Below are 24470 nucleotides of genomic sequence, written 5' to 3' on the forward strand. Positions count from 1 at the left end.
TGGCATTGTACAGCAGTTTTGTTTTTCCCCCATTTTTCATAGCGCTATTAAAGATTAATATAAGTTTGTACATGCTCCACATTTTCACGTTTTTCTTCAAAGAAGACGGAATGTTAATTTCGGCATATTTGTTGTGGTACGTCTCCCAGTTTATATTCACGCTTGCTTTTCCAACTTTGTACTCTTGTGTTACTCGCAGCAACAATTCCACCTCATTGTTAGTCCATTTAAAAAACTTGGTGTTTTTCCTCGACATTTTGCCATGATGTTTCAAAGAGCTGGAAAGTAAATAAATGCAAGACGGAAATGACGCAGATCGAATCGTCCTACGTTTCATGGATGCACAGTACAGGAACATAAGCGTTTAAATAAAATTATCCATATATACAAAACAAAATGTTTTAATGAATTCTATTCTGTTATATTAGCTTTAGGTTTTCTATAAAAATTAAAAGAAACAGTAAAATGATAAATGATCCCAGAGGAAGTTAAGCCCCTCCATGAAGCAAAGAGGTCTTTGAGGTTATTAAGGACTATGATAAGGAATCAAACTGATTTTACATCAGGTTTGTATATTAGTAATGCAGAAATTTACATTTGCTTGCTCACCCCCAATCTCCACCTCACCTGATGTTCATGTGTCTGTGTGTGTTGGATAGTAGTGTTGTATGATCTGACCAAGCAGTGCATGTATGCGTGCATGAATGGATAAATGTGGATTGTAGTGTAAAAATACAAGCTATATCAATGCTAGTCATTTATCAATTCTTGTAATCCCACAGTAGTGTTTAAGAGGCAATGTATAGTTTATGTTTAGAAATATGCAAATGGGTATGTTTTAATAACAAGTCAAGGTGCAGTATTAGCAACATAGACGTTTGAAGACAATTTGTACATTTCGTGAACAAATCAAGTTGCATTTTAACCACATATCAGGAAAAGTTATACATAAGGTAGCACATGTACAAAATATCCTTAACAATCAAGTTTATTGCTAACACAGTAACTAAAAATATTTAAATCAAGCGATGGAAATACATATTTAGGGGAAAAAAACCTCCTAATAAATGATTAAGTAAATCTATCTCTCTAATATCTATCATTTCTCTCAGGAAATGCTATGTTTATTATACACTATATAATGCACTGCAAGCCATATAATTGATCCCGTACCCTGCAATGAAAACTGTATAGCTGAGGTATTGCAGTAAGTTTTTAGTATCCCCACTAATGGGTTAAAGCTGCATGAAAAATATGCAGGCTGAGGCTTAGCTTTTTGTGCGATAGGAACACAAAACCCAGTTTTACTTAACTCCTGCACTAATACTCATTGTACAGACCTGGTAACAGGTATTTTTTTTCAACAGTTAAATTCTTTGATGCCCACATGCACAGACAGCGTGTGTTCTGCATTCTTGGTTAGCATTGAACTGATGAGAAATGTGTGAGTTCAGGTACTCAGTTGAAGGTTAGGTTTCGGACTCCTGACAGGGTGCCGACTGGAGCGCTCTTGCCTTTCAGAAGGGTGAGGGACATGATGAAGAAGCATAGGCACATGACACCCAGAATGATCATGCCTGAGATGAGTGCGATGGTCATTGTATTTGTGTGAAACACTGGAGCTTTAAGATGGGCTAAGCAGCACAAACACAAAGAAACATTCCAAAATGTAAAAATGTCTTTCACATTCTCAATGCTTTTTCTTAAGTTCATGCAAAATGCCAAATAGCAGTGAGTGTTAAAACACTAATACCTTTTTTGCCATTCCAATGAGAAATGACACAACTTTTAATGTCAGATTGAGACATCCCGGCTCAGTATTTGATTTTCAATAACAACTAAAGCAATATACTGGCTGAACAATAAAATGAATCCTGAGGAATATAGTATGCGCAGGCATTGCATAGCCATATAGACTGACTTCTAACAGACCAAAATTTTTGAACATTGATGATCATTGCCGGCCGTAACTCACATAGTGTGTCATATATTGCTGCATATATTGCTATGTTCCTGTCTAGATTATTGTGGAATCATCCAGTTAAGGAAATCCCAAAGCTTGATTCTGTTCATCTGGACATAGTATTTTCAGTTGGGGAAACATTTCATCACTCATCCAGACTTCTTCAGTCTCAGCTGGCTGCAGGTTTCACCAGCTCATAATGCATTTGTAGCATTGTAAAATGGTAAAAGATGTACCATACAATGCTGTGATTCCAAACATGCTGGAAATCTTCTAATGGTACTCATGGCCAGCGATCAAGGGTCATGACTACGGATGGGTATTGATAAGATTTTCACGATTCCGATTCCATTTTCGATTCTGTTTAACGATTTGATTCTTTATCGATTCTCTTATTGATTCTTTTTTAGAAAGGAGAACACTAAGGTCGAATAGCTTAGAACTTTGTTTTATAGCTTCTCTTTGAACGAGATAGAAATTTAGGAGTAACATGGCCTTACAAACCCAACAGTGAGATCTTAAGAGATCCAGCCTATGGCTCTTCCATGGGGTATCACAGGGTCCCCAGGAAAAAAAATTGTAAATGTAAAATAATAAAATAAATATTCTTCTGTAGCAATAACAAAGTATAACATCAATTATTCTGTAGCAATTACACAAGAATATCCAGTAATGTTCCTGCCTACAATTAAACACATTCACTTACCATCTGCTGTGGCAAATGGGTGCAAGCCTTTTACCACAAACTTAGTCACTGCATGGTGACATTCGTCTATCCTGGCCTGAAAGGAGACGTTACCAGTAGACTGCAGCGAGAACTGCCAGCATCTGAGCCAGCCAGACTCTGTCTGTCTCTCTCATCATGATCACCTAAATGCAGCGCACAGTAATGGCAGGTTTTGTAATAAGGCAGATCGCACTAACATAATATGCACTGTTAGTTGATTATTTACCTGCCGCATTAACGGGAGAGGACGTGCAAACGTTACCGCTGCTGCTGGGTTGGATTTCACGAGTCCGGAGCGGAATTAAAAACACGACATTCATTTAAGGTCATCGTGTGTTTTGTGAGCAAATGCTTTTGCATATTCGTAGTGTTTCCTCCCTTAAATGAAATGTCTACTTTGCAAGTATTGCAAGTTGCCCTGTTGTCATCCGTTCTCGTAAAGTATAATCAAACTTTTGAGCATTTGAGCCGCCATGTTTCCTGCCAGGTAAATGACGCTCCGCAACGTGGTGACGTCATTCGGGGCAACTGGAATTGATAAGGGAATCGTTTGCAAAAATGGCAAACAATTCCAAGGAATTGAAACAGTGGGAACCGGTTCTCAACAAGAACCGGTTTTCGATACCCATCCCTAGTCATGACAATTTGCATGTTAATGATTATAAAATTGATATTACAGCCCATTGTTAGTTAGTAGTGCGTTAGTTAGTCCTTTTTATAAGGTAGGAAAATCTGCAGTCAGCTATGACTAAAGAAGTCACTTGGATGAGTGAAAATGTTTCTCCCAGTGAAAACACAAATATCTTATAACCTTTAAAAGTAGAACAACACACAAAAGCATCATACCACTTATTGAACAGAATGACAAGACTTACCCAGCTGAGAATTATTGGCTGGTATTTCATCTGTGAAAAACAAAGACATGGCATTTCAGCACACTGTAATCCATATGGTATATAGTTTCTTTCATTCGCGTGTATACAGTACGATAGACAAGGATGCCTTGTCTAACGTACTGTTTTGAAAATCCTAGGTCACCCAGACAAGCTTGCAACTTTAGTCAACATTTAGGTGTCAAATCTTGGATTTTGACATACATTAGTGTCTTGTAATACATTGGATAATCAGTAAAAATTATTCAGCTGTGGAAATGTTAGGCGAGAGTGTTATTAAACTATACCACTCCGAGTTATGATAGGCCCAGCAGTCAGGATGGCGTTTCCAGATGCAGCATTTGATCCCTTTCCATCAGAGACATCTCTCTTTTTCCTGCTGCCACAGATCTATGAAAATATTACACAGAAAGAATGAGTCCTCTCTCATGTGGTGTATGTTCTTATGATGAGGAATTCAGGACACAGACTACTAATATAACCCATCGATGTTGCCAAGATATGTGTCCAATTTGATATCGGAGGAATATCTAACCCCTTATTCTGCAGTGAGGGAAATAATGATTTGATCCCCTTTGCTCAAATGAACAGTCTCTAATATTTTTGGTAGTTTTATTATTGTATAATGGGGAGACACAGAACTAATCAATCATTCAGTTACAACTACTGTTGATCTCAGCTTGTCATCTGTATAAAGTAGACCTGTTTTCTTCCACTCTAGTCGCTCCACAATGCTCCATGATGATTCATGGTGAAACATGAAATCTAGATGCTCAGGTGTCTTTCAAGACATCGTACTGTCTGAAAAATGAGGAATGTAGGCTAATAACCTGTTATATCTTGTAACTGCTGTGCCCTCACCACTGTTCAATAACGGTACTGCTGTCTGTTAGACTCTATGGAAGGACCATTTGGAAATCTCAGTCTGTTTGGAAAGTCAGACAGTCACTTAGTCTGAAGAAATATGAATGTAATCTGGTCAACTAATTGCTTCTATGAGCAACTCTTTAGTGACAGTGGGAAGGAAAAACTCTCTTTTAATAGGAAGAAAGTTCCAGCAGAACCAGGCTCAGGGAGGGGCGGTCATCTGCTGCGATTGGTTGCGGTGAGAAGAGGTGGACATTCATCTAACACTGTATACTGAAGCATCAGATTAGCTCCAGCAAATTTATTACAATGAACTTTGCTTTGTAACGAATCCTTTATCACATACAGATGCTTTACGAAATGCCCATTGTGATTACAAGGAATGTTTCTATGAGCACCTAACTATACTTGAAGAACTGAATTTATGAATGCTGAAGTGAAGCTGATGTTTATATTCAAGAAATAAACTATTTCTATAATTAATATTAAATTAGATGCAATGATGCAGTATATGCTTTGTAGGAAAACATAATGGAACTAGTATTTATTAATTCAAATAAACGTATACTTACCCTTTGAATGTAGAGTGAATATAAAAAACTATGAGAGGTATAAACTGTAATGGAAAAGAATGTACAGTAGAAGTATTTCCCAATTGTTTTTAAGAATTTGTAAATGAGCTTACGTATTTTAACCTAAGTAATAATAATAATAATAATAATAATAATAATAATGTCAATGGAGTTTTCCATTTTGAAATGAAGGTGACTCTAACAAGATTATTGTGTTATATTTTATCTCAAGATTTTTTTTTATGTGTGAGTGTGTCAGTATCCAATCTCACTGGCATCAGCATTGCACAATCATCTGCTCGGCACAGCTTGGTGACACAGTGTAGGAAGACAGTGGACATCTTCTGGTTCTTGTGCTTTACAAAGCGGAATACTTCAAAGGCAAAACGACCCATCTGGCTCTTCCCATTCTCAAACACTGTGGTCTGGGGGTCTTTTTCACAACTAGTTCAGAAAAGCAACATTAGAAAAGACTATTAAAACATTGTCAAGGATAGTCGGAGTCAGAGTTTTACACAATCATGGGCCTGTTATTGTACTGGAGTTACCTAAAGAAAAGATCGTAACGCAGGTCATCATTAGGATTTCCAGAAGGTGTGGTGTAACAGTAGTCCATTAGAATGTTCCATCTAATTTGCACAAAAATGTGATTAAAAGCAGAACAAAGGAACAGAACATGGTACAACCTGTTTTAGGATAACTCTGTTTCAGTATGCAGCCTTATGTGGAAATGGTGCCTCCAGAGCAAAGTTGTGAAAAAAAAACATTTTTGGATAATAATGGATACTAAAACCCATTATTGAATTGGATGCTTATTTATAACAGTAGCAATACCAATAGTGCCTTCTTTACCTCCTCTAGGTGTGACACAACTTCATAGAGCAACATTGCAGATGGGCATTCCAACAACACAACACTAAAATACTAAACAGTTATGGTAACTGTTAACTTGGCCAGTGGATACATTAATGTTCTCAGTTTAACTTAAGTTATTATTCAGATAGCAACTAATGTTATTGGTCCTACCCATCAGTAACGTTAATAGACAGTGCTGATTTTGCAGTCTAACAAAAAAGAAGTGTCTAAAAAGTGCTACGTTCTTCTTAAAGCCTCAGACTGAAACTGGCTAAACCCACCTGCGATCAGATCAATATCCCAGAAGGGTCATTTAATTCATGATAAAGTCCATTTAAAAATTGTTTATGTATTTTTTAGTATTGTATAAAAACAAACAATCAAGCAAAAAAAAAAAAGAAACTCCCTCTCACCCCTGGTGCATACTTGCCAAACTTGAGACCTCAGAAAGTGGTATACATATACATTTATATACAAAAAACTGGTACTTTACAGTGTTAATTTATCGGATAAAAGAGCTCTCTCGGTGGTGTGAAACTCTGCCATCTACTCCTTGCTATCTAAAATAAACCAGACGCTGGCATAAATTCTCAACCATCTCACACTTCTGTTTATTACGTTTTCTGTTTGACGTTTATTCAGCTGTCTAAAAACCCCGGAGGAACCCTCCTGAGGGATTAATCTAATCTAATCTAATCTAATCTAATCTAATCTAATCTAATCTAATCTAATCTAATCTAATAATTTAAATCTCAGCCGAACTGATTCAATTTTGTTGTCCGGGTGGAAAATCAGGAGAAATTCAGGAGAATGGTTGCTCGGGAGATTTTCGGAAGGGTCACTGAAATTCGGGATTCTCCCGGAAAAAATTGGGAGGGTTGGCATGTATGTGGGTGGATTGTATTTATTACAAAGTTTTAGTACAAAAGCTCTTCAGGTCTCTGCACACTGGTAGGACAGAAAGAAGAAGAAGAAGAACAACAACAATCAAATATGCCCTTTTATTCCTTTGCTCTGAGCTGATTCAGCTAATTGCAGCGCAAGTTAAATAATTTCTTGTGCAGGAGGAAGAAAATTGTGGTTTGGTCTATAGCTAAATTGTGGACACTATTTATTTACTGATTGCAATGGTACAAAAGCACATGGTGAAATGCAAACTGTGTCCAGGAGAAAAATATGATTCAGTACTTGATAAATAAACCCTTGTTTACAAGCACAAAAGTAGGACATTTCTGTAGTTGGTCACCTGGTTTGCATACATCAAAGGAGGGATTGTGGCCTATTTCTCTATGCAGAAACTTGCACATGTTGCCTCTTGGCAACTCAAAGCTTCAACTTCCTCAGCTGATTCCTTTTCTCCCCTCCTTTGTTGTCATGATTCTGTGTTTTTGGTCATTGTCATGCTGGAAGACTCATCCATGGTAAATTGTAAATGGCCTGTATTTATATAGCGCTTTACTAGTCCCTGAGGACCCCAACGCGCTTTACATATCCAGTCATCCACCCATTCACACACTGGTGATGGCAAGCTACACTGTAGCCACAGCCACCCTGGGGCGCACTGACAGAGGCGAGGCTGTCGGACACTGGCGCCACCGGGCCCTCTGACCACCACCAGTAGGCAACAGGTGAAGTGTCTTGCCCAAGGACACAACGACCGAGACTGTCCAAGCCGGGGCTCGAACCAGCAACCTTCCGATTACAAGGCAAACTCCCAACTCTTGAGCCACGATCGCCCCGTGATCCATGATTCATTTTTAGTGTTCTGGTTGAGAGAAGGACGCTCTAATCCAAAATTTTACAGCCTATTGGCTTGTTAATATAGTGAAGTCATCCATTAGCATAAAAACAGCTCCACAGCATGACTACCAGATGATCCGACGCGATGTCTATGCCTGTCCTGTAGCTTGACTGTACCTTCTTTTGGTGATATTTAGTATTTTGCTTCCTCCAAACACGGTGTGACAAGTTGATGCCAAAGAGCTTGAGTTTGTTTTCATCCTACCACAGCACTTTGTCCTAAGTCTTCTCTGAAACATTTAGATGTTCAAGGCTGTCTTGAGCAGGGTGAGCAGGTGTAGGCAATGCCAGACCTGTCCAATATAGTGCAGTGTGTTACCAATTATGTTTTTGGTGACTGTGGTTCCAGCTGCCTTCACATCATTAACAAGTTCATAGTTTTGGGCTAATGTCCCATCTTTCTCATGATCCTCCTCACCCCATGAGACAACAACTTGTATGGAGCTCCAGATAGAGGGTGATTGATGGCCTTTCTTCCATATCTAATTAACTGCACCAGCTGTTGTCACCTTCTTATCTAACTTCTTGCTGATGGTCATTTGAGCCACATGCAGATCTACAGTCTTGCTCATGACAAACTCTGACAGCTCTTTGGTCTTCTCCATGGTAGTGGAAGAAGTTGGAATTAAAGATTTTTTATTCTGTGGGCAAGTGTGCTTTATAAACATAATAAGCTGACTATCTGTAATTGATTGGTGGTCTGTATCTGTTTCTGAAACTGATTAATTGATTGTAATCTAATCTCTGGGAGCCAGAATTTTATCTAGATTGTAGGGATTCAAATGCATACTTAACTCAATTATATGAAAATCCATTTATAATTTTATGTAATGTGGGGATTTTTTTCTGAATTTTTGGTTAAAATTGTGTCTCGCTTCATTGAACTTAAACTATAAACAGTGTTGGGAAGGTTACTTTTATCATGTATTCCACTACAGATTACAGAATACTTGCCCCAAAATGTATTTTGTAATGTATTCTGTTATGTTACTCAATGAAAGTAATGTATTCTGAATACTTTGGAGTACTTAATATATTATCATGCTTTTTACAACTACATGAATGTACTATTGCTTTGTGATTTAATAACTATTACTGAAGGTTACTCACCATAACAGTACCAACTAGATTTTTAAATCTTAATATAAAATGAGTAACAGTAGGATGGACATTAGATAAGGCTGCACTTTTTGCACCAATCTCATATAGGAAACTATTCTGTGTGTATCTCCAAAAGTTGGTTCTCTTAATCTGGACGTAGCTTTTAAAGTGGGAGAAACGTTTTGTCACTCATCCAAGTGACTTCTTCAGTCTCAGATGACTGCAGGTTTCCCCAATCTTATAAACCAGGGATAGGCAACCTTTCTGATGATGAGTGCCATCTAAAATTTCCTCAGAAGTCAATGTGCCATTTGATTGCATTAGCAATAAATTTAATAACGCTCTATATTAACAGTTACACACTATATAAAACAACTTTATAGAATTATATTTGTTCACAGATGTTTGCAACTATCAGCGAATAGTTATCAGCTATTTTGAAACAAAAAAAGAAACTTTTTATCCATAACAAGAACTTCATAACAGCAAATGAACTGTACAACAGAAAGTGCAAATGCTATTTGTGGTCTCCTCACAACAATGATAAGAAAAATAAACTGGGCCAATATGGCATGTTTGTTAATACAGGGATACACATATTAATGTGATCTCTGGTCTCCCACTCAGAGACACAGGTCTCCGAGTGTCCAGCATTCAGACCTGAGGACACTCTTCGTGTAGAGAAAATCTGCTCACACAGATATGTAGAACCAATTACTGTCAAGGCCTCTGCAATGTTCTGAAGACAGTTAACCTTGTCAGGTAGTGATGTCCAGCAGGTGAAAATGCAAGCTCCATGAACACGCACAGCTGTGGATTCCAGCTGCGTTCGTAGTTCTGCAAACTTTTCTGCAAAGAATAAACTCCACCTAAACTTGGTTTATATCTGACCCAGATAGACTGCAGTTCATAACTTCTTAGTGTCAGTCCAAGTGTCAGTTCACCTGACACTTGGACACAGCGGCCGCCTCGGGTCTCTCCTTCTCCTGCCTCCCCTTTCCACCTGCTGGCCTCTGTGAAAGCTCCGCCATAGCCACCACCAAACAACTGACTTATTTTTACACATCGGCCACCATCTGGCCAATCCACCACCTTTCATTGTTTATACCGTTACAAAAAAGAAAAAAACCTTCGGCCCATAGAAACTGATGTTTCTATGTTACACACAACGCGCTCTGTTTAGACCCAGACCAAACAGTATTGTTTGACTGATGGCCCTGGTCTTTAAGTCTGACGTCACTAGCCTTGTCTGGGCTCAACTCCAGTGTGGGTCCATAAATCAAACAATCACTGTGGCATCACCGAGAGTTGAAAAACTGTCTTAAGTCTTTCATCTGTAATAAAATGATCAGCGTTCTGCTCTACCAGGTGTAACAACTCATTTTAACATCCAGGCATCCATGAAAACGGAATTTATGACATTTAACGGAGTTAGAAATTAGCAGGAAGTTAGCTCACTAGCTTCCTTCTAAATATTAATAATGCCAGTAATATAGCATGTCCTGACTGAGGGATTTTGGAAACAAATTCAAACGTACAGCTCCGACATAAATGAAGACAGAAAACTAAACAGCATTGACGTTTGTAGGGTTACTTAAGTTTGGCTAGCTGGTATATAACGATGTGCTACGTGACCGCTAGCGACACGGCTATATGAGCATAATATAAACACGCTTTTTTCAACTCAATAAAAGTTAACGTGAGGATTCTTGGTGGTCAGGAACAAATGTAATCGCATGGCAGGATGCTGTAAACAGACCAAACTTCAGCCAGGAGAACAACTGAGATAATCCATCCACAATACCAGGTTAGTCATTCATATACTGCTGTATGGGCTGGGCTGTACTTACATCGTAAGGTTTTAAAAACTGAGCTTTAAAAAGATTAGTGTTAATAAAAGCCGAGAGAGGCTGACAGTGATCACTGATTGATCACCCAGTTTTGTTTTAAGTTATAAAGTTATTTTGTTATTTTCATATGGCTTAATAATTATCCTTATTGCTGTTTAAGAGAGGAGTGGTGCTTCAAAGGATAGTTGCAGATTTCTGTCAGAATCTGCAGATTATACAGTACAAATAAAATGTTCACGTTTGTCCAGCGTTGTCTTCTCAACAGTTTCACTAACATCTACACTGGATGGCCAGGAAGCGTTCACGTCTTCTGGGGTGCTTCACCGGCGCTGATAATTGGCGTCTGTCTTGTGTCAGCAACGTAAAAGACGGATTTAATGCAACATGACCATTCAAACAGCAGTCGCTTTCTCAAACATCAGTTGTGTATCGGATTCAGTACCACATACGAAAGTGACCCAGGTTGGATTTGAAAATATCGGATTTGTGCTGTTCACGCTGTCATACCATGGGTTGCATAGGGTCAGAAAAGTCGGATTTGATGCGATTTCACCTGCAGTGTGAACGTAGCCTTAGTTACTCTGTTCTGGGGGACCCCATCCTTGGGGTGGACCAATTTTTGGCGCAGCGTGTTTTGCGGTTTAAAAGCCACAGAGACGCAGTGTTTAGAAAATGCGTCTCAAGTATTTCGATACTCCTGACATGTATGGGATAACTACAGGCTTTCGCTTAGTCAGCAGTTGTCCTTCTCTCCTTGATCGGCTGGAGCTTTCTTTAGGCGCCTTCCCAGCTTTGACAAATGTCCAGCTGGGATAACCACATTTCCTCAGGGCCTTCTTGATGTGATGTTCTTCTGCTTCCCTGGCCACTGTGTCTGCGGGGATGGTGTTGGCTCTATGTTGTTTATGCTCCAGTGGACGATGAGAGTCAAACCTTAAATACTGATCCGTATGCGTAGGTTTACTCCTCAACACTGACTATAAACGAACATGAAAATTAGAAATTACATTTACATCTATGTTAGAAATAACATAAATGTAGCCTTTTATTTTATGCCGAGAGACCATTTTCTTAGCTGTTTATACAGTTAAGGGTCACAGGGTGCTGGAGCCTATCCTAGCTTTCAGAGCCCAAAACAGAATTATCAGTTAACCCAACATGCATGCGTGTGTGTGTGCGTGAGGGGGGGGGGGGGGGGGGGGGGGGGGGGGTCATGTATCTCATCTGAAGACAGAAGCTAAGCACAGGTGGGCCTGATTAGTACTTTGATATGAGAACACTTAAGAATACTAGGTAATGTAAGCTGGACGTCTGTTGCTCAGGAGGTAGAGAAGGTCATCTACCAATCAGAAGGCAGAACACTGAACCCCAAGTTGCTCTACAGTACAGTCATTGAAGTGTGAACATTAGACGGTGAATGAGGCATGTTGTATAAGGAGGTTTGAGCGCTAAACTAGAAAAATACTATATAAGAATCAGTTCATTTACAATGAATAATGTCAATGTATTATTTTAACATATTCAGTGCTTTTATGCACAGATGAAAGTCATCATGTATCATAGTTTAATGAGTCATCGTGTGGGTGGCATATTTAGGCTGAAAGGCTACATTGTGACTGAATACCTTCTATCCAGATTAGTGGCTTTTACAGCTGCAAATATGCGTGTCTTCAGGGTCAGTCCTGCCATTGGGATGGACAACTGCTGAATATATGATGAGTCCTGTATAAAAAGCAAATTGTCATTTAAGCATAGATGTGATATTACATGGCTCTTCGCGTCCACCCAACTGACAGTGATTTATTTGCTTTTTAGACATTTATTTTCTAAATAATTCGATGTAGCCCTAGTGTTTAATTCAAGTGGATTTAGGGTAAGAGTAAGAGTAAATTTAGTATACGTTTGTATAATTACAGTATTAGCAATAATTTGCTTTTTACATCAACTGTATAACAAGAATTTCTGGGAATCTGGCATCATTCTTCTTTTGTACATGGACAATTGATGCATACATCTGTAAGAGGTAGAGATCAACTTTACATAGATGCAGAGTTTCTTTATGTTCACTTTATGCATACAAGTATGGCTTTATCTTTGGTGCAACAGACTAAGATCACCTGTAAAACACAAATGAACATTTATAACTCACTGTTGTGAACTTACATTATAAAGCAGGAGATTCAATGTGCTAATGAAAGTGCCATTGCTTTCCTTCACTGAGATTGCAGCTGATGACCTACAGTCAAGATAAAGGAAAAAAGAAGTAAGTACCTAAAACATTATGAAAGTTAACAGTAATTATGGTAGCATCAGTATTTTAAAATTACATTTTTATATTAAAATTTACATAACATTGAGGAATCCTTGTCTTTAAAACCATGCCTATACGTCACTCTTTCAGGTTAACATATACACTTTCCTGACCAAACATTTCCAATATCTCCTTTTAGAAGTTAATATATGTAATCTGAATTGGACTTTTTGTGGGGTCGAGGACCTAAAATCTGAAAATATGTAACAAACTGTGTTTGGGTTGTATTTCATGAAAACAACAACAAAAAAAAATTCTGTTGTATTGTGTGGAACTTAATAACTTTATATTATAAATTTTCATTATTATTATTAGTATTGCTTTTATTAATATTGTTGTTATTTTTTTTTATTGTTATTATTAACTTATTATTAAACTGCTTCTTTTTTTGTCTGCCAATTGATATAATGATTGAAACTTACATGTATATAGGATCACGGTATCAAACAAGTTTAAAGGTATGAGTGAGACTTACGAGGCCAGCTGTGTATTGTTGACTAGGTATTCCAATGGGTAGCTGCAGCTAAACTTATACAGCAGACCTGGCAGGTAGCTGATGATGGTTGGAGGGTCTGGTGTATCAATATACCCTGATATGTTTCCAATCTGCACCAGGGACAGGTTCCCATAAGCATTGGGTCCTTGAGCAGTTAACACCTGTAAGCAACATCAGTGTGAGTAAAATTCCTGCTCCAGCTCTTTTACTAAGATAAGAAGGGTTGGACATTGTGCAGGATAAAAAGAAAAGTTCTCAAGATCAAGAAAAGCTTGATTGAAGTACATATCTCTCTCTCTCTCTCTCTCTCTCTCTCTATATATATATATATATATATATATATGTGTGTGTGTGTGTGTGTGTGTGTGTGTGTAATTTAGTAAGAGCAGTTAATACAAAAAAGAAAATGTTTTTCTTACCACCAAAGAATTACCACAGGACTCAAGTGTTGCCAGGCTGATGCTAAAGATTACAACAGTGGGGAAGGTGTTGTTATTGATAAAGCCTCTGCAGTGGGCATCTCCATGGCGACCATTAAGGGCTAGGTCGGTGTCAGTGTAGCCAGAGAAGAGAACAGGGCAAAAATTGATCTTGAGGGTAATGGTCTGGACCCCACAGTATACACTGATATCTCTCTCAGCTGGAAAAGAAGCCAAAAAATCTAATGATATGTACATAAATTGTGTATTTTACAATAGTACATTTCTCTCTCTCTCGCTCTCTCTCCCCCCCCCCCCCCCAAAAAAAAAAAGAAAAAAAAAAAGATTTAGCTTCTGGGATTACAGTCTGTAACATTTAGTTTTGTATGTCATAATACTGGTGTCCAAAAAACTTATCACCTCATCTTTGGAACATGTAGGTAGTCCAAAAGAATTTTTTTCACATTTTTAGAATGTTAACATAATTTCTATTCAGTTATTCACAAAACAAAAGTCTTTAAGTCCTCACCAGGGAAGCGGCTGTGAAAATTTGCATCACAGTTGTATCCATTGAATTGAGCTCCAACTGAAAAGGCCTTACTAAACATTAAAAAAATGACAAATATATGTTCCATTTCAGCACCTGAAACAGATCAATAATGTAATGTGAATAATCCAATCAACACCATTTGTTTTATATTGTGGGGTCTTTACCTTACAGTATAAAGTGCACCGAGGCAACTGTTGTTGTGAATTGCCACTATATAAATAAAACTTAATTAAAATTCATTTTTCACTTTAGAAAATACAACGTCTCATGTAGGAAGACAGAAAGTAAAATCTGTTTTACATGCACTAATGGCAGGAGAGAAGATTTACAGTTTTCCCTTAAGTTGAACATTTTTTATATTCCTACCAAATACATTCACTGAGCACCCACAGCTTTGGCAAGTTATAAGAAACTGATACAGTTTTAAATGAGGCCTCAGTGACAATTACAATGATTGAAAGTCCTCTGGAAACTGTTAAATTAAAACTAGTTTGTAGCAGATTATGTAGTTAATAAAACCCTCACCTACAAAAGCAAACAGTTGTTCTGTGAGAGGGAGAACTACTCACCCTGGTTCCTGGCAGCCAGCAAGTGAGCGGTTCTCCATAAGCCTGGGACAGACGATGGAGTGGTCTGCACAGCATCCCTACCTGACAACTAGAAACAGAACTCATGAGCAGGAGGGAAAAAGGGACCATACACATAACAGATTCATTATTTGAACGTGTCAACAAAAAGGGTTGTCTGGATTGAACATGGGAAAGTCCATCAAAACTGAATGTGTTATACAAATCCTTTCACATCCACAGAAATATGAGCAGGTTTTGAAGTTTCCCACTCATATCCTTTCGGCCCAATCTGGCTCTGTCACTGCTCACAAATGGTTTGACGCTGCATGAGGTCCAGGAGCTGGGGGGGTGGGGGTGGGTGGGGGTGGGGGTGTTGAATTATCTTTTCATCGCTTCAGTGGCCTTGGCTTGCTGACTGAGCCATTCCTTTCTCTCTAGGCCAGTCAGGGAGTGCAAAGCCCACTGTGCGGGCCTTTGGCCCAGGGAATCCATGCTTTTTCATTCTTTGTCTGCTGCAGTTCTCAGTCAACACAACAGCAGGCAATCTGGTAGGTGGGGCTGCAAGCTGCCTGTGACTGCATACCTGATCCCAAATTTTGACTCCTGGTCACAGGACCCTCACCACATGGCAAAGTAAAAGAAAGCTAAATTTGTGGAGTTTCATGGGATTAGCCAGTTGAAATATGAATATAAATGTATGTGGAACACGAGGACAGGACATTGCGGTTTGAATTTTTAGGAAACTTCTCACTCTAGGCCTATTGGGGGGAAAAAAGGACACATTTTTGGTGCTAAAGCTAAAAAGCATTCTTCTTTTGCACAAATTAATCTGTTTAATCAGGTGTAGTCTGCTGAGTTGTATCACCTTCATACTTCTCCAGTCCACAAAATATCTTGTTGAGGCTGTACATTAGGAAGTCTGCAGCTAAGAAAAAAAGTCTTTGTTCTTGTGATTCCTTGGGCTTTTTGAGAGGGACAGAAAAGGTTTGGTTACATCACAAAAATACACAGCCAGTGTGCACAGTCCACAACTTTAGACTATTAAAACAAGAATTTAAGAATATGAAAAAAGGCTCAACACAACAGGAACTCAGCGTAATTGTCAGTCCACAAATATAATCAAACAGTATATTGGAATATATCAGGAAACAATATCAGGAAATACCAAACAAAATATGCAAGACAAAACTAGAATTGAAATTATTAATAAAAAAGAAAAAATCATTTCCTAGTTCAAAGACTGCTTGCAGAACTTTGAACAGTAACAAATCCGGTTGATTTCTAGCTAACCAGTTAAAAATAAATAAAGAAAAAACAACTATATGTGCTGTTAAAGATTTATCTGGGAACACAATATATGAACCTGAAAGAATAAACAACATTTTTAGGGATTTCTATGAAACTTTATAGTCACCACAAATGAACCCGTCTAAAAATGAAATTGACCAGTTTCTTGGCAACGTAACTCTTCCAAAATTATTAGACCGTCAAGCAATGGCACTGGATTTGCTACTGACACCAGGGGAACTCCAGAAGCCCTGATAAGTATGCCCAATAATAACGCTCCAGGTCCAGACAGTTTTCCTGCAGAATTCTACAAAGAATTCTGGACAGTTCTGGCACCAGTATTCCACAGAATGTTGCAGGAAGTCAAGGAAAATGGCAGACTACCACCAAATATGAATTCTGCCAATATTAGTCTCCTGCTAAAACCAGGCAAAGACTCCTGATTTCCCTCAAGCTATCGTCCAAAATCCCTTATTAATGTAGACCTCAAAATAATCTGCGAAGCTCTCTCAGAAAGATTAGAGAAGATAACCCCCCTTTTAATTCTAACTGACCAGACTGGTTTCATAAAAGGCAGGCACTCGTCAACAAATATACGTAGATTGCTTGATTTAATAGACTACTCATGAAGTGAAAACATTGAAACTACAATATTGTCTCTAGATCCCGAAAAAGAGTTTGACAGAGTTAACTGGAAATTTTTATTTGAAACTTTACGCAAATTTGGTTTTGGAAACTCTTTCATAAACTGGCTAAAAATATTAGAATTATATAGAATTCCCCAACAGCTTGTGTCAGAACAAATGACCAAACATCCTCCAGCTTCTGTGTCCTGAGGGGCACCAGGCCCTGATGTTGTGTAATATGCCTCACCCAGCAACTAAGGCCCTGGTGTGGTGTAGATGGCCTCAGCCAGAGCCACAGGCCCTGGTGTGGTGTAGGTGGTCTCAGCCGGCAACTCAGGCCCTGGTGTGGTGTAGGTGACCTCAGCTGGCAACTCAGGCCCTAGGGTTGTGTAGATGGCCTCGGACAGAAATACAGGCCCTGGTGTGGTGTAGGTGGCCTCAGCTGGGAACTCAGGCCCTGGTGTGATGTAGATGGCCTCAGCCAGAGCCACAGGCCCTGGTGTTGTGTAGGTGGCCTAAGCCGGCAACTAAGGCCCAGGTGTGGTGTAGATGGCCTCAGCCAGAGCCACAGGCCCTGGTGTGGTGAAGAAGGCCTCGACCACCAGCACAGGCCCTGGTGTAGTGAAGATGGCCTCATGCACCAGCACAGGGCCTGGTGTGGTGTAGTTGGCCTCAGCCAGCAGTACAGGCCCTGGTTTGGTGTGGGTGACCTTAGCCGGCAAATCAGGCCCTGGGGTTGTATAGATGACCTCGGCCAGAAGCACAGGCCCTGGTGAGGTGTAGGTGGCCTCAGCCAGAGCCACAGGCCGTCGTTAATGTGCCCTCATTAATGGGCAGCTGCTTTGAGTCTTTCAATACGCCCCTTCTCTGGATCAAAAGCAGTTCAATGACATGAAAAGTAAAGGCTTACAGCACCTGGTATTCCCAGGCAGTCTCCCATCCAAGTACTAACCAAGACAAGCCCTGCGTAGCTTCCGAGGTCAGACGAAGTCAGGCGTGCTCAGGGTGGTATGGCTGTAAGCTGCTGGTGCCAGCACAATGTGTCAATTTATGGAATCAAGTGATGAGGTGGCCAGTACCTGAAGTTTCGAACACAACCCTACAATTGAACTACAGAGTTAACGGTACCTGCATACTTGCCTAATACCCTAACCCAAAGACTCAGATAAGCATTAAACCAGCAGCACAGGCTCTGGATTTTTGAAGATGGGCTCAGGCACCAGCACAGGGCCTGGTGTGGTGAAGTTGGGCTCGGCCAGAGCCACAGGCCCTGGTGTGGTGAAGATGGTGTTGAAATCTCCCAATTCTTTTGATCTTTGGGCTGAAGGAAGGACAATACTCGGTGTATAAATGCTCAATCAACAATCATTTATTTCCATACAATTCAACACAAAGAGCATTTAGAACCATCATGATGGGGAGACATGCCTGAAGAGGGTCACAGCAGTCTCAAAATGGTGACGGGTTACACAGCCTCTTATAGCTCCTAGCGGCCCCCACCTAGTTGTAAAAGCCTAAACATTCACATTCTTTTCTCCCTTACGGCGTCTAAGTTATGACCTCGGCAGTTGTTTCTCTGCTTTCTGTAAGGTGGGGGTATGGAATGTGGTCTATCTCCCCTGTCTTAGACACCAAGTCTCCTGCTTACAACCTTCTTTTTATGATTCAACAATAGAGCATGTCAAGAAAACAGTGTAACACATTCCCAGCAGATCAAGGATACAGAGTGATGCACATTTATCTAATGAACTAATATGTGAATATGTTCTGTTAACTCAAAAGTATAATGAGAACTAAACTACATACAGATCACACGCTCTATATTAAAGGGTATAATATGATCTACAGCAGTATTCTAATTCAACTACTTTGATTACATATATAAGGTAACCTATAATAACAGAATAATCTAATAATTCCCCCTTTTGATCTCTTAAAAAGAGATCACTTATAACGTACACTCCAGCATTGCAAGGTCCAGTTCTTCTTGGTCCTGAGGCCCTCTGTCCCCCTTTAACGGGTGGACCATATGTGGGATGACCTCTGTGTTCACGCAGTTCAGATGCAAGCAAAGTTAGATTTACAACCATAACAGCAGTTACAGATGACACTCCCATCACTCCCCAATTCTCCCACAACTTTATTTTGGTGCTCCAGTTTTCCACTCCCATTTTAATGCCACCTTATACCTTTCAAATGTACTTAGACTAGAACCTCTGTCTAAGGAGCTTTTAACCTTTATTTTTATTGCTGCAGCTACCAGTGTCTTCCAGTTGGGTGATTCTCAGCTTCTTTCTTCGACCTCCGGGGTTAGACCACCCTTTAGTCATTGCACAGTTCTGGGGATTATTCTGCCCCGATTTCAAACAAAGATCTGTGTGTTTTGGGATCACCGCCGTGTCCCCCTTTTTGCCAAGAGCCTCTCGAACCTCGTTGGTCTGGTGTTCCTGGTTTTCGCCAACCCCTTCATGGTTATTGCTGTGTTTCTGGGATCCATCTTCTCCAGGAGCCCAAACGCCATGACACTTGACCCCAGTTGATGTCTCGGCAGTCCCTACATCTGTCTCTGCTGTGAAGGGTCCGCATATCTCCATGTCCCCGTCTGGTGTCTGTTCCTTTATCTGCAAGAGACAGAAAACCAAAACACCTCTCTCCCTAGCCTTGATAATCTAATATTGTTATCTATTGTTGTTCTAATGATTCAAATTTGGTTTCAAATATTATGTTCAGGACTCTTTGACCCAGGGACTTATTCTAATCATAATCTATGTGTGTGTAAAAGAAATCAAAAATTAATAAACCATTTCTAAGTCTAACACATTATAAGCTTAAGTTTTACCATAGCTAAATTATTAAACACACAAATAACGTCATAAGATGTTCATAAAACCATTGTTTGATGTTTGGACTCAACTCCCCCTTTTTGACACACTCCCATGTGTCAATTCATTGGAGCTATAAAATTAAGAACTCTGTTCTGTCTCTAAGTTTTGGAAAATTTTATGCTTGTCAAAATTTGAAGAATTTTTATCATAAGTAAAAGTTATGGCGTTATCATCCCCTCAGGGCTTAGCTTTCCCTCTTTTAGTAATATTCCTCCCACAAATATTCGCAATTACCCTCCTTTGGTGTGAAAACTGTTGGTATGGTCAAGTGGGAACTATAGAAACAAAAGCTCAGGACAGAAGAGTTATCAGTCATGTACTTCATACCAATTTTGCATATGTTTTATTTCATCTTGATCCTCTGAGTGTAATGGTACATTTTAATTTGAATTTATCAAAACTAAACACAACAGGTTTTCTTTCTTTACTTTGCTCTTGTTCTTTTGCAGTACCACATCCTATCAAATGTCCCTGTCGATTATATTCTACTTTTAATAACTTACTATTTCAAGCGAGAACCTAAATCACGTGGACCAATGTTTGTTTTTGCATATCTCTATTTCGAATGTGGCAAGTCATTCATAGATATTGTTAAAGTTTTGGCGATTTTCCTCTATAAAATTTTATTGACTTTTTACAGTGGCCTGCTATGGTTAATAGATAAGATAAGATAAGATAACCTTTATTAGTCCCACACGCGGGAAATTTGTTTTGTCACAGCAGGAAGTGGACAGTGCAAAAGTTATGAGGCAAAAATTAGAATACATACAATACAATACAATAGTAACATATTCCAGTCATGAGTGATATCAAAAGTTTTCTCCACTGTAGCATTTGGCATTCCCAATAATATAACATGATACCTTAATCAAAACACAGCTAATATAGCACAGTTTTCTTAATGCAAACATCAGTAACTCAGAATTAGCAACCAAAGTGTCAAGTCTGCAGTTCATACTTATGTGAAGCTACAGTCTGCTCCTCCAGTCTCTCTTATCCTCCTGCTCCTGCAAAAACGAAACAAAGCGAAGCATCCACCCTTCTCTTGCCGGCTGGATGAATTGTGTATCGGCATTTACTAATCCTAAAGTTGGTACAGTCTTTGTCTCAGTATCAAATCAGTCAAAACTTTTAGTCGTCAGTCCATCACAGTCCATTCACATGCCTTCATCCACACACATTCATACCAGATGTTGCTGATAATGGAGTCTCACGCGCGACCTATTCGAGCCTCCATCACCAGCAAGATGACGTCATCATTTTAAAAGGAAACAACTCTTTGTTCTTTTGTTCTGGATTGACTCACTGCAATCCTTTTAAACTCAGGACTTCTCATATGATCAGTGTCACATACAGTGGGGCAAAAAAGTATTTAGTCAGCCACCGATTGTGCAAGTTCCCCCACTTAAAATGATGACAGAGGTCAGTAATTTGCACCAGAGGTACACTTCAACTGTGAGAGACAGAATGTGAAAAAAAAATCCATGAATCCACATGGTAGGATTTGTAAAGAATTTATTCGTAAATCAGGGTGGAAAATAAGTATTTGGTCAATAACAAAAATACAACTCAATACTTTGTAACATAACCTTTGTTGGCAATAACAGAGGTCAAACGTTTACTATAGGTCTTTACCAGGTTCGCACACACAGTAGCTGGTATTTTGGCCCATTCCTCCATGCAGATCTTCTCGAGAGCAGTGATGTTTTGGGGCTGTCGCCGAGCAACACGGACTTTCAACTCCCGCCACAGATTTTCTATGGGGTTGAGGTCTGGAGACTGGCTAGGCCACTCCAGGACTTTCAAATGCTTCTTACGGAGCCACTCCTTTGTTGCCCGGGCGGTGTGTTTTGGATCATTGTCATGTTGGAAGACCCAGCCTCGTTTCATCTTCAAAGTTCTCACTGATGGAAGGAGGTTTTGGCTCAAAATCTCACGATACATGGCCCCATTCATTCTGTCCTTAACACGGATCAGTCGTCCTGTCCCCTTGGCAGAAAAACAGCCCCATAGCATGATGTTTCCACCCCCATGCTTCACAGTAGGTATGGTGTTCTTGGGATGCAACTCAGTATTCTTCTTCCTCCAAACACGACGAGTTGAGTTTATACCAAAAAGTTCTACTTTGGTTTCATCTGACCACATGACATTCTCCCAATCCTCTGCTGTATCATCCATGTGCTCTCTGGCAAACTTCAGACGGGCCTGGACATGCACTGGCTTCAGCAGCGGAACACGTCTGGCACTGCGGGATTTGATTCCCTGCCGTTGTAGTGTGTTACTGATGGTGACCTTTGTTACTTTGGTCCCAGCTCTCTGCAGGTCATTCACCAGGTCCCCCCGTGTGGTTCTGGGATCTTTGCTCACCGTTCTCATGATCATTTTGACCCCACGGGATGAGATCTTGCGTGGAGCCCCAGATCGAGGGAGATTATCAGTGGTCTTGTATGTCTTCCATTTTCTGATGATTGCTCACACAGTTGGTTTTTTCACACCAAGCTGCTTGCCTATTGTAGATTCACTCTTCCCAGTCTGGTGCAGGTCTACAATACTTTTCCTGGTGTCCTTCGAAAGCTCTTTGGTCTTGGCCATGGCGGAGTTTGGAGTCTGACTGTTTGAGGCTGTGGACAGGTGTCTTTTATACAGATGATGAGTTCAAACAGGTGCCATTCATACAGGTAACGAGTGGGGGACAGAAAAGCTTCTTACAGAAGACGTTACAGGTCTGTGAGAGCCAGAGATCTTCCTTGTTTGAGGTGACCAAATACTTATTTTCCACCCTGATTTACGAATAAATTCTTTACAAATCCTACCATGTGAATTCATGGATTTTTTTTTCACATTCTGTCTCTCACAGTTGAAGTGTACCTCTGGTGCAAATTACTGACCTCTGTCATCATTTTAAGTGGGGGAACTTGCACAATCGGTGGCTGACTAAATACTTTTTTGCCCCACTGTATAAGTGAATTTCTCCCAAGCCAATTACAATCATGGAGAAGCACACTTTGCAACTGTTTACAGTAATAATATTTTATAGCGCTTTAAATCTCAATCTTTCAGGCCTGGTTTAAAGAGCTGATTGTTCAATCATGGACTCACAAAATATCAACATATCACCACCGGTGGATCACACCTCTCAGATTTTCTTATCTCAGTGCACTGTAACAAAAACGAAAACAGACGTAACCAACAAAATACTACTAAAATAACACAAACTAGGGCCCGTTGCAGACATGTCCAAGCATAAAACTATCCCTCTCTCACTTACGAGAAAGAACACAAGCCAAAGCTCACTGATAACATCAAGCTAGCGCTAAACAAAACCAAAAAATCAGCCAGAAATTCACAGGAACGTTTTGCTTCCTGCTGGGACAATATTGTGTGGGAATGAGAACCTCAGGTGCCGTAACACCCTTTGTTCCTCCTTGAATTAAATCTCAATCACAGAAAATGCCGTACTCCAAACTAAACTTACACTATTAATTCATCATTTTTCACTCTGCGCCACTGTTCCTCATCAGGGCTGTGTGAAGCACAGCAAAGAATTCAGTCAAGGCCTTGAGGCATAAACAGACATCACGCACAGACATTATTTTCATAACCAAACCGTTTTAGACCTTATTCCTAAAATCTACATAAATGCCCTCTGGGTGACATATAACACATTCTAAGTAATCAATGGTAATCAATGGCTCCTCGTAAAAATTATGCATTGGGATGTTTGTGTGCAGCATTTTGCATATCAGCATAAGCATTTGTTAGCAAAGCATTCTTCATTGCATCAGCGTGTGTGTGTGTGTGCGGATCACTTCTCAGTGAATCAGCATTCCAATATGTGTGTGTGTGTGTGTATGTGTGTATTTCACTTCATTCTGAATCTGTGTGTGTAGACGTGTGTGTTTGTGTGGGTGTTTATGTTCATCACTTTCCTGTTCTGGTGTTCTGGGTAAACCACGGCCTGAAGCATGCCCTGGGGTCCTGCCCTCCTCCTTTTCAGTCTGTTTGCGACCATTGCTGCTGCTGCTGCGGCTCAAAGTTCAGTCCGTCCTGGTTCTGACCCCAATTGGGGCGGTCCTTTCTCCAGTGTCCATGCTCACCGCAGGTGAAACCTGCATCTTCTCCTGTGTTTTTTGTCCATTCTGAGGTGCCTTCTGTCCTCAGTTACTCCTCCTGTCCCGGCCACGCCCTTTTTGCTGCCCGATCCTCCGTATTGGTCCATCACTGTCCTGCACAGTGTAAATGCAGAGTTATCAAGGTCAGCATTCTTTTGCTCGGCCTTACTTTTCCTTCGGGCTTGGCGGGCGTCTCGTCACAGCTCTGTCAGCTGACGCAGTCTGGGAATTTTCCCCCGTGTAGTGAAATGGGCCTTAGGTTTAGTGCTCTCCGTCTCTGCTGCATGAGATCGCATTCCTGCAGCACTGTTGACTTTTTCAGGTTGTTGTTGTGGGTCCAGCTGTTGCAGCATTTGGTCAGTGTCACGTATAGGGGAGAGCAGGAGTCCAGTCAGCCTCGGCTTTCAGGGCCGGCAAAGCAGCCTGTAATTAAATATACAGAGAAAAAAAAAAACAGACAAAAAACAAAAGCAAACAAACAGGAAAATGATGTTGTGTTGGCTGTATTACAACGAGAGGGGAGAACCACCGGGACCAGGCCCTGTGTCAGCCTTCTCTCCCCCCCTTTTTTTTTTTCTCTCCCGATA

At 40.1% G+C, this 24470-nt stretch overlaps 1 protein-coding gene and 1 pseudogene across 2 annotated transcripts; both read right to left on the reverse strand.

Annotated features, from left to right (window-relative positions):
• Positions 1 to 835: 835 nt before the first annotated feature.
• zpld1a (zona pellucida-like domain containing 1a) lies at positions 836 to 15222 on the reverse strand. Of its 2 annotated transcripts, none has more exons than XM_085287912.1 (11): positions 14974 to 15222; positions 14384 to 14497; positions 13855 to 13976; positions 13415 to 13596; positions 12792 to 12864; positions 12253 to 12350; positions 5571 to 5651; positions 5295 to 5466; positions 3871 to 3973; positions 3566 to 3595; positions 836 to 1634 (listed from the first exon to the last, which is right to left on the reverse strand). In XM_085287912.1, exons 2-11 carry the CDS (start codon positions 14487 to 14489, stop codon positions 1459 to 1461), a joined length of 1143 nt encoding a protein of 380 aa, XP_085144038.1. In that variant the 5' UTR covers positions 14490 to 14497; positions 14974 to 15222; the 3' UTR covers positions 836 to 1458. The 2 variants fall into 2 exon arrangements, with proteins under 2 accessions (XP_085144038.1, XP_085144037.1); XM_085287911.1 differs by having other exon boundaries at positions 13855 to 14075.
• A 2567-nt stretch (positions 15223 to 17789) lies between these two features.
• LOC146565308 (5S ribosomal RNA) lies at positions 17790 to 17908 on the reverse strand (annotated as a pseudogene).
• Between the last annotated feature and the right edge of the window lie 6562 nt (positions 17909 to 24470).

Source organism: Mchenga conophoros, linkage group LG10 (assembly GCF_057382185.1).
Source record: "Mchenga conophoros isolate Kocher_MC1m ecotype Shallow Benthic linkage group LG10, M_conophoros_male_GT1.1, whole genome shotgun sequence".
NCBI lineage: Eukaryota > Metazoa > Chordata > Actinopteri > Cichliformes > Cichlidae > Mchenga > Mchenga conophoros.